The 16,831-nt window shown below is 44.1% G+C and overlaps 1 protein-coding gene across 2 annotated transcripts in view; it reads right to left on the bottom strand.

Annotated features, from left to right (window-relative positions):
* The window catches only part of pip5k1bb (phosphatidylinositol-4-phosphate 5-kinase, type I, beta b), a 47,105-nt gene that overhangs the window by 15,253 nt on the left and 15,021 nt on the right, over window positions 1-16,831 (bottom strand). For both annotated transcript variants that reach the window (XM_079518743.1, XM_079518744.1), the window contains exons 4-8: window positions 11,682-11,812; window positions 7,728-7,845; window positions 7,232-7,384; window positions 6,114-6,257; window positions 3,010-3,162 (exon numbers count right to left, since the gene is read on the bottom strand). In XM_079518743.1, the coding sequence (XP_079374869.1) occupies window positions 3,010-3,162; window positions 6,114-6,257; window positions 7,232-7,384; window positions 7,728-7,845; window positions 11,682-11,812 (699 nt within the window). The remainder of the gene's footprint in view (window positions 1-3,009; window positions 3,163-6,113; window positions 6,258-7,231; window positions 7,385-7,727; window positions 7,846-11,681; window positions 11,813-16,831) is intronic.

Below are 16,831 nucleotides of genomic sequence, written 5' to 3'. Positions count from 1 at the left end.
TCTATAGCAGATCTACCAGAAGATCTGTTGGATATCATATATATCTATAGCAGATCTACCAGAAGATCTGTTGGATATCATACGGTCCTGAACCACAATATGTAACTGTTTTTAACTTATGTTTTGTTTCACTGTCTGTATATTATGTCTCTATGCCTTACGTGAAGATTTGATTTGTGTTTTATATCAGTCTTAAATTGTTTTATATATGTGATCTCGTCAGCATTACAAATGAGGGGGAACCTCAATGCTCTGAGAATAAATAAAGGTTTCAATCAATCAATCAATCAATCAATATAATATTATATCTGTATTCTATTGTTCTAGATCTGTATTCTATTGTTCTAGATCTGTATTCTATTGTTCTAGATCTGTATTCTATTGTTCTAGATCTGTATTCTATTGTTCTAGATCTGTATTCTATTGTTCTAGATCTGCATGTTGTTCAATGTGACGAAGTTTTCTTTAAACTATGAATGTATAAACATGACCCTGGAGGGTTTAGGGGTTAGGGTCTCAAACCCCTGGAGGGTTTAGGGGTTAGGGTCTCAAACCCCTGGAGGGTTTAGGGGTTAGGGTCTCAAACCCCTGGAGGGTTTAGGGGTTAGGGTCTCAAACCCCTGGAGGGTTTTAGGGTTAGGGTCTCAAACCCCTGGAGGGTTTTAGGGTTAGGGTCTCAAACCCCTGGAGGGTTTTAGGGTTAGGGTCTCAAACCCCTGGAGGGTTTAGGGGTTAGGGTCTCAAACCCCTGGAGGGTTTTAGGGTTAGGGTCTCAAACCCCTGGAGGGTTTTAGGGTTAGGGTCTCAAACCCCTGGAGGGTTTTAGGGTTAGGGTCTCAAACCCCTGGAGGGTTTTAGGGTTAGGGTCTCAAACCCCTGGAGGGTTTTAGGGGTTAGGGTCTCAAACCCCTGGAGGGTTTTAGGGGTTAGGGTCTCAAACCCCTGGAGGGTTTTAGGGTTAGGGTCTCAAACCCCTGGAGGGTTTTAGGCTTAGGGTCTCAAACCCCTGGAGGGTTTTAGGGGTTAGGGTCTCAAACCCCTGGAGGGTTTTAGGGTCTCAAACCCGTGGAGGGTTTTAGGCTTTCTCCTTCACAGTTTTATTGACACAGACACAGTCCCTGGAATTCATTCACATGTCCAGCCAGACACTAAATGATACCTTCATTCAATCATTCACAAACAATATTTTTACAATGCCTTATTGTGTAACTTGCTGTTATTGCATCACAGCTTGCCTGCCTGTCTGTCTGTCTGTCTGTCTGTCTGTCCAGGAGGTAACTAGGTTGATATTTAAGCTGACTCATTGTTGAGGAAATGAAAATATGATACCAAACTTCCTTGTTCTCTTTCTCACGCACGCACGCACGCACGCACACACGCACGCACGCACGCACACACGCACACACACACACACACACACGGTTTAGGGGCTAGGTAACCTACCCTACAGTCTCTCTACAATTTACAATTTACAATTTAGGCATTTAGCAGACGCTCTTAATCCAGAGCGACTTACATTAGGCAGGAACAAAAGTATGGGAATACATCACATATATAAAATGCATTTATCAAGAAACATGCGTAAGCTAAGAACGTAACTAGAACATATCTATATAATGACACTATACATATTAACTATACATATATACTATACTATGCTATACATATGTAGGCTACTATGATGTGCTATGACTATATACAATGCAATTATTGTGCTGTCTACATGACATGCTATAAGTCTGTTTCAAATGCTATCTAAGTCTAAAAAGTGCTATCTAAGGGGGTAGGATAAGTGCTATGGGCCATGATGGAGTCTGAAAAGGTGGGTCTTCAGACTACGGCGGAAGATTGGGAGTGATGCCGCAGTTCTGACTGCAACGGGGAGTGCATTCCACAGTTTTGGGGCCTGAAGGGAGAAGAGTTTGGGACGTGTGGAGCGTTGGCCCGGCGTTTTTAGTGAGGGTACTTCCAGCTTTCCTGCGTTGGCTGATCTGAGTGCGCGGGAGGGTTTGTAGGGTTCAATCATGCTTGCAAGATATGGGGGAGCCATACCTTTGGTTGCTTTGAATGCCAGCATCAGAGTTTTGTATTCTGTGCGGGCAGCGACTGGGAGCCAGTGCAGGGAGCGGAGCAGGGGGGAGACATGTGAGAATTTTGGCTGGTTGAAGACCAGACGAGCTGCGGCATTTTGGATCATTTGGAGAGGCTTAAGTGCACATGCCGGTAGGCCAGTAAGGAGCGAATTACAATAGTCAAGTTTTGACAAGACTGTTGTCTGGATTAGGAGCTGGGCTGATTCCTGGGTGAGGAACGGTCTAATTCGTCGTATGTTATAGAGTGTGGAGGGTCTTCATCAGGTTTAGGGGCTAGGGGGTAGTAACGTTAGGGGTTAGGTTTAGGGGCTAGGGGGTAGTAACGTTAGGGGCTAGGGGGTAGGTTTAGGGGCTAGGGGGTAGTAACGTTAGGGGTAGGGGGTAGGTTTAGGGGGTAGGTAACCTACCCTACAGTCTCTCTGGAGGGTCTTCATCAGGTTTAGGGGCTAGGGGGTAGTAACGTTAGGGCTAGGGGGTAGGTTTAGGGGCTAGGGGGTAGTAACATTAGGGGCTAGGGGGTAGGTTTAGGGGCTAGGGGGTAGTAATGTTAGGGGTAGGGGGTAGGTTTAGGGGCTAGGGGCTAGGGGGTAGTAACGTTAGGGGCATTAGGGGTTTAGGGGCTAGGGGGTAGTAACGTTAGGGGGTAGGGATAGGGGAGGTTTAGGGTAGGGTTAGGGCCTAGGGACTAGGGGTTAGGGGCTAGGGCGTAGTAATGTTAGGAGTAGGGGGTAGGTTTAGGGGTTAGGTAACCTACCCTACAGTCTCTCTGGAGGGTCTTCATCAGGTTTAGGGGCTAGGGGGTAGTAACATTAGGGGGTAGGGTTAGGGTAGGGTTAGGGCCTAGGGACTAGGGGTTAGGGGCTAGGGCGTAGTAATGTTAGGGGTAGGGGGTAGGTTTAGGGGTTAGGTAACCTACCCTACAGTCTCTCTGGAGGGTCTTCATCAGGTTTCCATGGGTTTCTCCATCAAACATCAGACCCTCATGGAGCTCCTGGAAGTCCAGGTCTTTGTAGGTCGGCCCCGCCTTCTCTCTCTCCTTACGGGACGCCCTCCTCTTATAGGTCGAGCCCTGAGGGGGGAGGAGCCATGTCAAACATTAACTCATAACCCGCCACTTTAAAAAACCCGGGGGGCGCTGTTGTTACCGCCACCATAGACTCTGGCTTTATGTCCTGGACTCAGTAAGACAGCCCCTCCCCCTATCCACAAGGAGGAGCAGTGCACCAAAGCATTATGGGAATTGTAGTCCAGGAAGGAAGTGAGCCCAGTGTCTATGACATCCCTTTTTACCTCCCTTATGATGAATTCCTGTTCTGTTCTTTGTCTATATAGAAGTGTCTATTTGTACGTCTCTAAATGTTTTGATGAATTGAACAAGGTGGACCCTCTTGTAAACAAGTGTAATGCTTAATAGGAGATGCAAGGCTGACGTCACGGTAGGCGTGACGCCATTGTGATTGTGATGGCCTACAAGCCCTACTACATATTAGATCTGCATCAAGTGTATAAAGTTGGTGTTTGAGTGTTTAGTGCACGGTGCTAGAGCTCTTTCAGTTTTAAGCCTACTTGAGTAGCCTACTGTTGTGTGAAATACAAGTAGGCTTCTCACCATAAACAAGGTCAGAATAAAGGGGATAAAATAAATAATGGACTAACGTTTCACCGGCGCATTCATCTCACTGCCGCCTGAGTGTGACTCTCCCTCTCTCTCGCTACATTATGGATATATAACTATTCTCTCCCTCTCTCTGTCTCTCTCTCTCTCATATATCTCACACACGTTATACATTCGCGTCTGTGAGTAGATCGGCGACCCGTTTCCTACCTGCTGCTCCATCTGTCTGTCAAACCTCCACCTCGGTCATTTTATTATTTAATATCTCCGACCGACGGCGACAGTCAATGAGAGTCAAGCTCGGCTATATTAATTAGGTGGCTAACACAACAAACTAGCCTGCAACATAAAACCTCTACTGCAGAGAGAACACATGTTTGCAGTTGCCTGATGATCAGTTGTCACTTGTCACTCTTGTGGTGTTTCCCCATCTCCCTTCTTCCATAAAGGATATAATATGTCCACGTGCGTCGTGCACAACTCCACTCATCTAGTAAGTTGTAAACATTGCCAACATGCATCGCGCCCGTTCTTTTAACGAGCCGTGTGTTACCATAGCGTTGTTTTACTTTACACACACACACACACACACAGACACAGACACAGACACAGACACAGACACAGACACACACACACACACACACACACACACACACACACACACGCGATTCTGCATCGATGTGGTGATGTGACATTACGGACATAATCGATGCGTTTGCTGTTGATTTTCCTCTGAAGGCATTCCAGCCTTCCAGGCAATGTTACCTGTTAGCTAAGCTTCATGCGTTAGCTTTCTGCTTCTGACTGGGACAGCGACTAGTCTGGGACAGATCGAGTGACTGAGACTCTGAGTCATAAAGTCATTATTTCGTAAAAACAATTTCAAAGCGGAGATTTGATTCGGAGAGTCTCTTGCTCTCTTCATCTGTGATTTACAACAGCTGGTCATCACAATACATCACGGATGCGTTCGTGCACCTCTCCCGTACACTCTCAGTAACCTCAGTAGTTAATTTAACTCTGAGTCAGAGTTAAATGAACACTCGTGTTTTTAGTGTGTAAAAACCTCAATGAGAAGTGCCCTTCTCAGAAAGTCCCTAGTATAATTAGGGTAGGCTATAGGCTACTATATTTTTATTGTCCATTTTATTTTCTTGACAAGTGACAAAGCACCCATAGGTTTTTAGTTCTGCTTGGGGGGAAAACAGTGTCATCATATTAGGACTTGAAATAATAAATATGTTCATTCAGTCAGAACTATTCTGGGTTTTGTTTTAATAGTCATGATAATGAATAATGATATACTGTATTTGGTTAAGTCAAAGCTATGTTAAATCCATCTTTGCCCACTAGTAGTATTTGTTACCTTCAGGTGTGCTAATACTACACAGATTAATATACATTTACAAATAGCCTATATCTTTATAATTTTGTATATATATATTTGAATTTATTATCAGTTATCGGTCTTGAGAAGCAGGATGTTATCAATATCGGTTAAAAAAAGTAATGGTGATGGGCCATGGCGGTCTGCTGGCCCTGCAATATGAGTACTTTTACTTGTAGTACTTTAAGTACATTTTGATGCCGATACTTTTGTACTTTTACTCAAGTACATTTTCAATTCCATACTTTTACTTGTAACGGAGTAGTTTTAAATTGCAGTATTGGTACTTTTACTTAAGTAAAACAATTGAGTACTTTTTCCACCACTGTATGCCTATCTGTTGGCCAGGTATAGTAGTGACTCATCACAACCAAAATGGTGCACCCCCCGAATTTGCATACCAAAGGTGCGAGGTTTGCAAGCCCTATTGGGTTGTCCACTCACAGTTAACAGTATTGAGTTTGTGCTTGAAATGTACTGTAATTCTGCAAACTGTTAATAAATATGTCAATCAATCAATCAATCAGAGACACTGGGCTCACTGCTAAAATCTAAAATATCTAAAACTCAGGAAAGTGTTCTAAGAGCCTTTAACATATTTTTTGCAAAAAGGGTGAAGTGTCCCTTTAAGAGAAACAACCAAAACCTGAACTTTTAACATTCAGTAGATTTTCTGGGGTTTTGTGGCTCAAACAAGAAGCTCTGATTGACAATTATGACAGTGGGATTTGTCAGCAGATGTCACTGTTTTTACTGCAGCTCAAAAGGCTTCAAAGACACAGAGAAAATCCCCAGCCACGGAGGTCATAGGTCAAGCCTAAAATAAAAAAAATAATAAAAATAAATGGAAATTAATGTCATGAAACCTTTAAGGTCTGAGGGGAGGAGCTTAATGTCAATGATCTTATTTGTAGTTTTTCCAGGTCATATTTGTAGTTTTCTATACCTTGAGGTCATATTTGTAGTCCATTTTAACACAGCGTGGCAGAACGTTGTTCATCATAGTTGTAGTTCTTACCTTCAGGTCATATTTGTAGTCCATTTTAACGGATCGAGGCAGAACATTGTTCATCACCACCAGCCTGATGTTGATTCCTCCAGACTGGATGCAGTAGAGGCCGTAGAACTTAGGAAGCAACGTCCTGGGGTTCTGGTTCAGGTTCTGTTACACATAGACATTATTATAGAACTTAGAGAGGAGAGTCCTGGGGTTCTGAGACATAACATTATTATAGAACTTAGAGAGGAGAGTCCTGGGGTTCTGAGACATCATAACATTATTATAGAACTTAGAGAGGAGAGTCCTGGGGTTCTGAGACATCATAACATTATTATAGAACTTAGAGAGGAGAGTCCTGGGGTTCTGAGACATCATAACATTATACTGTAGAACTTAGAGAGGAGAGTCCTGGGGTTCTGAGACATCATAACATTATTATAGAACTTAGAGAGGAGAGTCCTGGGGTTCTGAGACATCATAACATTATACTGTAGAACTTAGAGAGGAGAGTCCTGGGGTTCTGAGACATCATAACATTATTATAGAACTTAGAGAGGAGAGTCCTGGGGTTCTGAGACATCATAACATTATACTGTAGAACTTAGAGAGGAGAGTCCTGGGGTTCTGAGACATCATAACATTATACTGTAGAACTTAGAGAGGAGAGACCTGGGGTTCTGAGACATCATAACATTATACTGTAGAACTTAGAGAGGAGAGACCTGGGGTTCTGAGACATCATAACATTATACTGTAGAACTTAGAGAGGAGAGTCCTGGGGTTCTGAGACATCATAACATTATTATAGAACTTAGAGAGGAGAGTCCTGGGGTTCTGAGACATCATAACATTATTATAGAACTTAGAGAGGAGAGTCCTGGGGTTCTGAGACCCTCAGGCAGTAGTAATAGAGTATAAATACTCACCATGTAGTATCCAGGGAGTAGTCATAGAGTATAAATACTCACCATGTAGTATCCAGGCAGTAGTAATAGAGTATAAATACTCACCATGTAGTATCCAGGCAGTAGTAATAGAGTATAAATACTCACCATGTAGTATCCAGGGAGTAGTCATAGAGTATAAATACTCACCATGTAGTATCCAGGCAGTAGTAATAGAGTATAAATACTCACCATGTAGTATCCAGGCAGTAGTCTCTGGAGGAACTTGGCCTCTTTGTGTTGAACCGTCTTTATGATAAACTCATCATCTCTGGTTAGATAGAACAGACTCCCACTGGCCCCTGGATTACTGAGCTCTATGAGGGGCTCGTTGACCAGGGAATACTGTAACATATAGATATTATACTGTAGTTACACTGGCCCCTGGATTACTGAGCTCTATGAGGGGCTCGTTGACCAGGGAATACTGTAAAATATAGATATTATACTGTAGTTACACTGGCCCCTGGGTTACTGAGCTCTATGAGGGGCTCGTTGACCAGGGAATACTGTAACATATAGATATATAATATATAGTTCCAATGTGTGGAACTATAGCCCACAGCACCCCGCTTTGTCTCAATGGGATAGTTCCAATGTTTAGAACTAGCCCGTAGCACCCACAAAGAATTTAGACAGGTACATCATAACAGCCTGTCAAAATGGGCAGGGGTGAGGTGGGTCTTACCAGGTAATCGTCCGGTTTGATTCCAAACAGGTCTCTGAAGTAGCGGAACGCCAGTGGAGCGTAGGTTTTGAACCGGAAGTCTGGATAATGATGAGCAGGGGTGAGGTTGCTGCCTTCACTATGAGAGAACAGAGAGGACTATGGGTAATGTAGGTCCTTCACTGTGAGCAGAACAGAGAGGAGTCTGGGTAATGTAGTGAAATAACATAACAGAGAGGAGTCTGGGTAATGTAGTGAAATAACAGGACATAGAGGAGTCTGGGTAATGTAGTGAAATAACAGGACAGAGGGGAGTCTGGGTAATGTAGTGAAATAACAGGACAGAGGGGAGTCTGGGTAATGTAGTGAAATAACAGAACAGAGAATATGGATAATGATGAGCAGGGGTGAGGTTGCTTCCTTCACTGTGAGCAGAACAGAGAGAACTATGGGTAATGTAGTTCCTTCAATGTGAGCAGAAAAGAGAGAACTATGGGTAATGTAGTTCCTTCACTGTGAGCAGAAACGAGAGAAATATGGGTAATGTAGTTCCTTCACTGTGAGCAGTGAGTCAGTGTTAGGAGCGCTTGGCAACGCTCAAAAACAACAACCTGGTTGGACATTGTGTTCTTTGGCGAGGAACGCTGAATAGTTTTATTTCCTTAAGCGTCATATTTTCTTCCACTGGACTTCTGGTATGTCACATAACACTGTGTGTTTGTGTGTGCTTTCTCACGCACGTGTCAGTGTGTGTGTGTGTGTGTGTGTGTGTGTGTGTGTGTGTGTGTGTGTGTGTGTGTGTGTGTGTGTGTGTGTGTGTGTGTGTAAATATAGACTTACTGTAACAGTAACACAATACAGGAAGCTGTCAGCTGTGGAACCTGATACCTGTGATTACACCTGTGCGTGCGTGCGTGCGTGCGTGCGTGCGTGCGTGCGTGCACACGGTCTGGAGCAGTCAGAATGCCATACGACAGCAACGGGGAATAAAAGATAGACGATGACTTGTTGGTACAGATTATAACTAGTTACTGTTAGTTATTTACTAGTTAGATTAGTTAGACAGTCCATAATGTAGATTATAACTAGTTACTGTTAGTTATTTACTAGTTAGATTAGTTAGACAGTCCATAATGTAGATTATAACTAGTTACTGTTAGTTATTTACTAGTTAGATTAGTTAGACAGTCCATAATGTAGATTATAACTAGTTACTGTTAGTTATTTACTAGTTAGATTAGTTAGACAGTCCATAATGTAGATTATAACTAGTTACTGTTAGTTATTTACTAGTTAGATTAGTTAGACAGTCCATAATGTAGATTATAACTAGTTACTGTTAGTTATTTACTAGTTAGATTAGTTAGACAGTCCATAATGTAGATTATAACTAGTTACTGTTAGTTATTTACTAGTTAGATTAGTTAGACAGTCCATAATGTAGATTATAACTAGTTACTGTTAGTTATTTACTAGTTAGATTAGTTAGACAGTCCATAATGTAGATTATAACTAGTTACTGTTAGTTATTTACTAGTTAGATTAGTTAGACAGTCCCAGAGTAATCTAGTGAGAGAGCGTTGACTAGTGTTGACTCCCATTGTAACAATGGAATGCGGAAGTGCTCATTCTATCTCAATGGAATAGTTCCAGCCATAGGAGCAATGTGTGGAACTATAGCCCAGAGGCGCCCGCTTTGCGGAGAGATCAAAGCGTGTCGCTACTCTCCTACTCTACACTCTGGACAGTCCATAATGTGGATTAATAACTACGCTCTCAAGAGTTAAAGATCTAATAAGGGTCCATTTGGTTACCAACTCTCCATCAATTAGCTGGGAACCACCTGGAACCCCCTCCAGGACCGCTGGAGGTCCCCGGACCACTGGTTGAGAACCACTGCACTATAATAACTACAGATGAGAAGAGGAAGTCCATTTCGGTTGTAATGGGAGAGCAGCGGACCGACCTCATGCTTCCTTCTATGCATGAGGAGTCTAAACTGCTTCTTTTCACCTGACGGACTGGGGGGTTTCCCCGGTTGGACGTAGCGCGAGGAAGGAACACGTTATTCCGACCAGTTCCTTTCCCCTCCATCAGGCTGGCCAGGGGGAGGCAGTATAGAGACCAGGATTAATGTTTTTGTGTGAGGGTACCTACCCTAGGGGACACAGGGAGAACATGTGGGTAGCTACCCTAGGGGACACGGGGAGAACATGTGAGGATACCTACCCTAGGGGACACGGGGATAACATGTGAGGATACCTACCCTAGGGGACACGGGGAGAACATGTGAGGGTACCTACCCTAGGGGACACGGGGAGAACATGTGAGGATACCTACCCTAGGGGACATGGGGAGAACATGTGGGTAGGTACCCTATAGTGGGCACGGGGAGAACATGTGAGGGTACCTACCCTAGGGTATATGGGGAGAACATGTGGGTAGCTACCCTATAGGGGGCACGGGGAGAACATGTGAGGGTACCTACCCTAGGGTAGCTACCCTATAGGGGGCACGGGGAGAACATGTGAGGGTACCTACCCTAGGGTACATGGGGAGAACATGTGGGTAGCTACCCTATAGGGGGCACGGGGAGAACATGTGAGGGTACCTACCCTAGGGGACACGGGAAGAACATGTGAGGGTATCTACCCTAGGGGACACGGGGAGAACATGCAAGGGTACCTACCCTAGGGGACACAGGGAGAACATGTGAGGGTAGTAAGGGTACCCTAGGGGACACAGGGAGAACATGTGAGGGTATCTACCCTATAGGGGACACGGGGAGAACATGTGAGGGTACCTACCCTAGGGGACACAGGGAGAACATGTGAGGGTACCTACCCTATAGGGGACACAGGGAGAACATGTGAGGGTACCTACCAGGGCTCCAGCGTGCGACTTAATAGGTCGCATACGATACTTAATTTCTCAACGTGCGAGTTAAAATTTAACGAGGTCGCAGTGCGACTTGCAGGGAGGAAGAAAAAAAAACATCCCGCAGTGCCTGCCCGTCCCATTGATAAAAACATTGGACGGTCGCCTGACGCCCAGTGTTGTCCCTGAACGCGTTCAAAGAACGATCGTTCACGAATACCCACCAACGGCAATAAGCCCTTATCCGACACAAATTAACTAATACTTCTCAGCTGTACAATTTCACTGGAGCGCGCAGCGCGCATGTAGGCTAACTGCATGCAGTCATCTACGCAGACCCTTTTAATACTCTGACGCAGACAGCCAACTCCCGACCCAAACACCACCAAAGACATCTCACTCCACAGTGAGTGAAGCACACTGATGCCTGATTTATTCTTCGTCGTACAACGTGTTCCGTGCTGAAAATAGCTGATCTACAAGCTCACAAAGCGTTGCGTCCGCGACGCGCTGTGAGCTTGTAGATCAGCCATTTTCAGCACGCAGAGATATGCAGGCACTGAGAACATTCAGAAACCTTTGCCTTCACAATAAAAGCATGCAGCTTTCACAAGTTGGGCCATGAAGACAAGTAAATTGATTAAGAATTCGGTGGCATTTCACATTGCAAAAGAGTTGTTTTTTTCCAAAATGTACAAATATTAATTAATTTTAGGAATTAATTTGGATAATGGTAATGGAGATATTGTAAAAGTATTGCCTTTATTGACTTTGAGTGACTTGGGTTGGGTTGAAACCATCTACTCTACAGCGTTTTGAAGTATAACCAGGTAGTTGCTGTTTTTTACACAGTGACCTTTGTAGGGGGTTTTATGATTAAAATCTTTAATGGTGGAAACCACTACATAAATAAATGGCGCCCGATGTGGGGGCATGATAAGGTCATGTATTAATACCACGCTAATGACGCTATAAAGACAAAAATGGTGCTACCTAATTTGTCTGGAGCCCTGGTACCTACCCTGCCTCGGGTATGGGCTGGGACTGATGAAGGTTAGGGGTGAAGGTTAGGGGTGAAAGGTCAGGGGTCATACTGACCTGGGCAGGAACACACTCTCCACCACGTAGAAATCCTGCATCAGGACATCTCGGTCTGGTTTGGACGTCAGGTTCCCCACCGTGTAGCCGATGCCCAGCTGGATGGCTCCTTTCAGCGCTGAGGACGTGGTCTGGGTACGGTACGGTACATTATTCAATTCATCATACAACCACATCATTCTATGATCCTATAGTTTACTGTCTCTCTGCATTCTATGATCCTATAGTTTACTGTCTCTCTGCATTCTATGATCCTATACACAGGGCATGCGGTGAGTATGAGTGTGTGTGTGTGTGTGTGTGTGTGTGTGTGTGTGTGTGTGTGTGTGTGTGTGTGTGTGTGTGTGTGTGTGTGTGTGTGTGTGTGTGCGTGTGTGCGTGTGTGCGCGTGCGTGCGTGCGTGCGTGCGTGCGTGCGTGCGTGCGTGCGTGCGTGCGTGCGTGTGCGTGTGTATCCATTGCAATGATGTAAGCGATGACATGCCACGTTAAAAATGATGACATCATAAAATGAGGGTCAGCTGCTCTGGTCATGTGACGTACTGTAGACTCAGTGAAGCAGTGACCTTTTGACCTCTGGACTCATAAACTAACCCTTTACGAGACGTCATCCTGGCAGGAACATAAAGGCAGCTTAAACGTCCGAACGCTTTATGTTCCTGCCAGGAGCACGTCTAACTAACCCTTTATGTTCCTGCCAGGATCATGTCTAACTAACCCTTTATGTTCCTGCCAGGATCACATCTAACCCTTTATGTTCCTGCCAGGATCACATCTAACTAACCCTTTATGTTCCTGCCAGGATCACGTCTAACCCTTTATGTTCCTGCCAGGATCACGTCTAACTAACCCTTTATGTTCCTGCCAGGATCACGTCTAACTAAGCCTAACGGCCCCTGCTTAACCCGTTCTGGGCGGGAACGCCTTTTGGTGTTTTAAGCATTATGTTATACTTTAGCTATTGAAATAGCAGATTTACAAGCTCGTAGCGCGGCACTGCTATTTTTAAGAAAAATCTTGAAAATATGACGCAAATCTTTGAATATATATTCTTTCAGAGCGAACGTTTTTAACTCAAATCTTTGCTTCCAGGGGGTCCCTGGAACAACATATTTTCAGATGGGGGTCGGCGGCCAATTACATATAATTCTGGGGGTCCTTGACATGAAATAGTTTGAGAACGACTGACAGAAAACTGTCAGGATTTAGATTTAGAAGGCATTTGTAGGTCTAAATGGGTTAATGTATTTTATTACTTGTCCTCTTGTGTCTCAAAGTGTAGAAACATCATAATTCATATTGTTATGTAATGATGTCCTCTTGTGTCTCAAAGTGTAGAAACATCATAATTCATATTGTTATGTAATGATGTCCTCTTGTGTCTCAAAGTGTAGAAACATCATAATTCATATTGTTATGTAATGATGTCCTCTTGTGTCTCAAAGTGTAGAAACATCATAATTCCTATTGTTATGTAATGATGTCCTCTTGTGTCTCAAAGTGTAGAAACATCATAATTCATATTGTTATGTAATGATCTCCTCTTGTGTCTCAAAGTGTAGAAACATCATAATTCATATTGTTATGTAATGATGTCCTCTTGTGTCTCAAAATGTAGAAACATCATAATTCATATTGTTATGTAATGATGTCCTCTTGTGTCTCAAAGTGTAGAAACATCATAATTCATATTGTTATGTAATGATGTCCTCTTGTGTCTCAAAGTGTAGAAACATCATAATTCATATTGTTATGTAATGATGTCCTCTTGTGTCTCAAAGTGTAGAAACATCATAATTCATATTGTTATGTAATGATGTCCTCTTGTGTCTCAAAGTGTAGAAACATCATAATTCATATTGTTATGTAATGATGTCTTTCAAATAAACTTGAAACTTGTATCTGCATCCTGTCACGGTCACACCAATAAGAGTTATTCTGAACCAGATTGTAGGTATTGTATTGTATTGTATTGTATTGTATTATTATTGTATTGTATTGTATTGTATTGTATTGTATTGTATTGTATTGTATTGTATTGTTATATTGTATTGTATTGTATTATTATTATATTGTATTGTATTATTATATTGTATTGTATTGTATTGTTATATTGTATTGTATTGTATTATTATTATATTGTATTGTATTATTATATTGTATTGTATTGTATTATTATTATATTGTATTGTAGGTGTTTAGTATTGTTTAGTCCTAGAGAAGGCCTGATGATGTCACCCGAGTATTAACCACTTAGTGATTTATTCACCTGAGATAATCTGATCATTTATATATGTATTTATATTATAATATGTATTTATATTATATATATATTTACATTATTATATGTGATAATCTGATCATTATAATGATGTTCTCTTCACAGAGAGAGAGAAGCTGCTGTAACTTCATCATTAATCACATTGTTCATTGAGGTTTGTCCTTATTATCATTATTATCATTATTATAATTCAGATGGAATTGTGTCTTTTTACTCTGTGTTTCCTTCATGTTTAGACTAGTGGTGCAGTAGCCTGGTGGACCAGTAGACTAGGTGGTAGACTAGTTAGTGGTGCAGTAGCTTGGTGGACCAGTAGACTAGGTGGTAGACTAGTTAGTGGTGCAGTAGCCTGGTGGACCAGTAGACTAGGTGGTAGACTAGTTAGTGGTGCAGTAGCCTGGTGGACCAGTAGACTAGGTGGTAGACTAGTTAGTGGTGTAGTAGCCTGGTGGACCAGTAGACTAGGTGGTAGACTAGTTAGTGGTGCAGTAGCCTGGTGGACCAGTAGACTAGGTGGTAGACTAGTTAGTGGTGCAGTAGCCTGGTGGACCAGTAGACTGGGTGGTAGACTAGTTAGTGGTGTAGTAGCCTGGTGGACCAGTAGACTAGGTGGTAGACTAGTTAGTGGTGTAGTAGCCTGGTGGACCAGTAGACTAGGTGGTAGACTAGTTAGTGGTGCAGTAGCCTGGTGGACCAGTAGACTCTGTGGTAGACTAGTTAGTGGTGTAGTAGCCTGGTGGACCAGTAGACTAGGTGGTAGACTAGTTAGTGGTGCAGTAGCCTGGTGGACCAGTAGACTAGGTGGTAGACTAGTTAGTGGTGTAGTAGCCTGGTGGACCAGTAGACTAGGTGGTAGACTAGTTAGTGGTGTAGTAGCCTGGTGGACCAGTAGACTAGGTGGTAGACTAGTTAGTGGTGCAGTAGCCTGGTGGACCAGTAGACTAGGTGGTAGACTAGTTAGTGGTGCAGTAGCCTGGTGGACCAGTAGACTAGGTGGTAGACTAGTTAGTGGTGCAGTAGCTTGGTGGACCAGTAGACTAGGTGGTAGACTAGTTAGTGGTGTAGTAGCCTGGTGGACCAGTAGACTAGGTGGTAGACTAGTTAGTGGTGTAGTAGCCTGGTGGACCAGTAGACTAGGTGGTAGACTAGTTAGTGGTGCAGTAGCCTGGTGGACCAGTAGACTAGGTGGTAGACTAGTTAGTGGTGTAGTAGCCTGGTGGACCAGTAGACTAGGTGGTAGACTAGTTAGTGGTGTAGTAGCCTGGTGGACCAGTAGACTAGGTGGTAGACTAGTTAGTGGTGCAGTAGCCTGGTGGACCAGTAGACTAGGTGGTAGACTAGTTAGTGGTGTAGTAGCCTGGTGGACCAGTAGACTCTGTGGTAGACTAGTTAGTGGTGTAGTAGCCTGGTGGACCAGTAGACTAGGTGGTAGACTAGTTAGTGGTGCAGTAGCCTGGTGGACCAGTAGACTAGGTGGTAGACTAGTTAGTGGTGTAGTAGCCTGGTGGACCAGTAGACTAGGTGGTAGACTAGTTAGTGGTGCAGTAGCCTGGTGGACCAGTAGACTAGGTGGTAGACTAGTTAGTGGTGCAGTAGCCTGGTGGACCAGTAGACTAGGTGGTAGACTAGTTAGTGGTGTAGTAGCCTGGTGGACCAGTAGACTAGGTGGTAGACTAGTTAGTGGTGCAGTAGCCTGGTGGACCAGTAGACTAGGTGGTAGACTAGTTAGTGGTGTAGTAGCCTGGTGGACCAGTAGACTAGGTGGTAGACTAGTTAGTGGTGTAGTAGCCTGGTGGACCAGTAGACTAGGTGGTAGACTAGTTAGTGGTGCAGTAGCCTGGTGGACCAGTAGACTAGGTGGTAGACTAGTTAGTGGTGTAGTAGCCTGGTGGACCAGTAGACTAGGTGGTAGACTAGTTAGTGGTGCAGTAGCCTGGTGGACCAGTAGACTAGGTGGTAGACTAGTTAGTGGTGTAGTAGCCTGGTGGACCAGTAGACTAGGTGGTAGACTAGTTAGTGGTGCAGTAGCCTGGTGGACCAGTAGACTAGGTGGTAGACTAGTTAGTGGTGCAGTAGCCTGGTGGACCAGTAGACTAGGTGGTAGACTAGTTAGTGGTGTAGTAGCTTGGTGGACCAGTAGACTAGGTGGTAGACTAGTTAGTGGTGCAGTAGCCTGGTGGACCAGTAGACTAGGTGGTAGACTAGTTAGTGGTGTAGTAGCCTGGTGGACCAGTAGACTAGGTGGTAGACTAGTTAGTGGTGCAGTAGCCTGGTGGACCAGTAGACTAGGTGGTAGACTCGTTAGTGGTGTAGTAGCCTGGTGGACCAGTAGACTAGGTGGTAGACTAGTTAGTGGTGCAGTAGCCTGGTGGACCAGTAGACTAGGTGGTAGACTAGTTAGTGGTGTAGTAGCCTGGTGGACCAGTAGACTAGGTGGTAGACTAGTTAGTGGTGCAGTAGCCTGGTGGACCAGTAGACTAGGTGGTAGACTAGTTAGTGGTGTAGTAGCCTGGTGGACCAGTAGACTAGGTGGTAGACTAGTTAGTGGTGCAGTAGCCTGGTGGACCAGTAGACTAGGTGGTAGACTAGTTAGTGGTGTAGTAGCCTGGTGGACCAGTAGACTCTGTGGTAGACTAGTTAGTGGTGTAGTAGCCTGGTGGACCAGTAGACTAGGTGGTAGACTAGTTAGTGGTGTAGTAGCCTGGTGGACCAGTAGACTAGGTGGTAGACTATTTAGTGGTGTAGTAGCCTGGTGGACCAGTAGACTAGGTGGTAGACTAGTTAGTGGTGCAGTAGCCTGGTGGACCAGTAGACTAGGTGGTAGACTAGTTAGTGGTGCAGTAGCCTGGTGGACCAGTAGACTAGGTGGT

This window comes from Electrona antarctica (assembly GCF_951216825.1).
Source record: "Electrona antarctica genome assembly, chromosome: 13".
Classification (NCBI taxonomy): Eukaryota; Metazoa; Chordata; class Actinopteri; order Myctophiformes; family Myctophidae; genus Electrona; species Electrona antarctica.
Note: the sequence above shows the minus strand (reverse complement) of the source record. Positions and strands in the feature narration are given on the sequence as shown.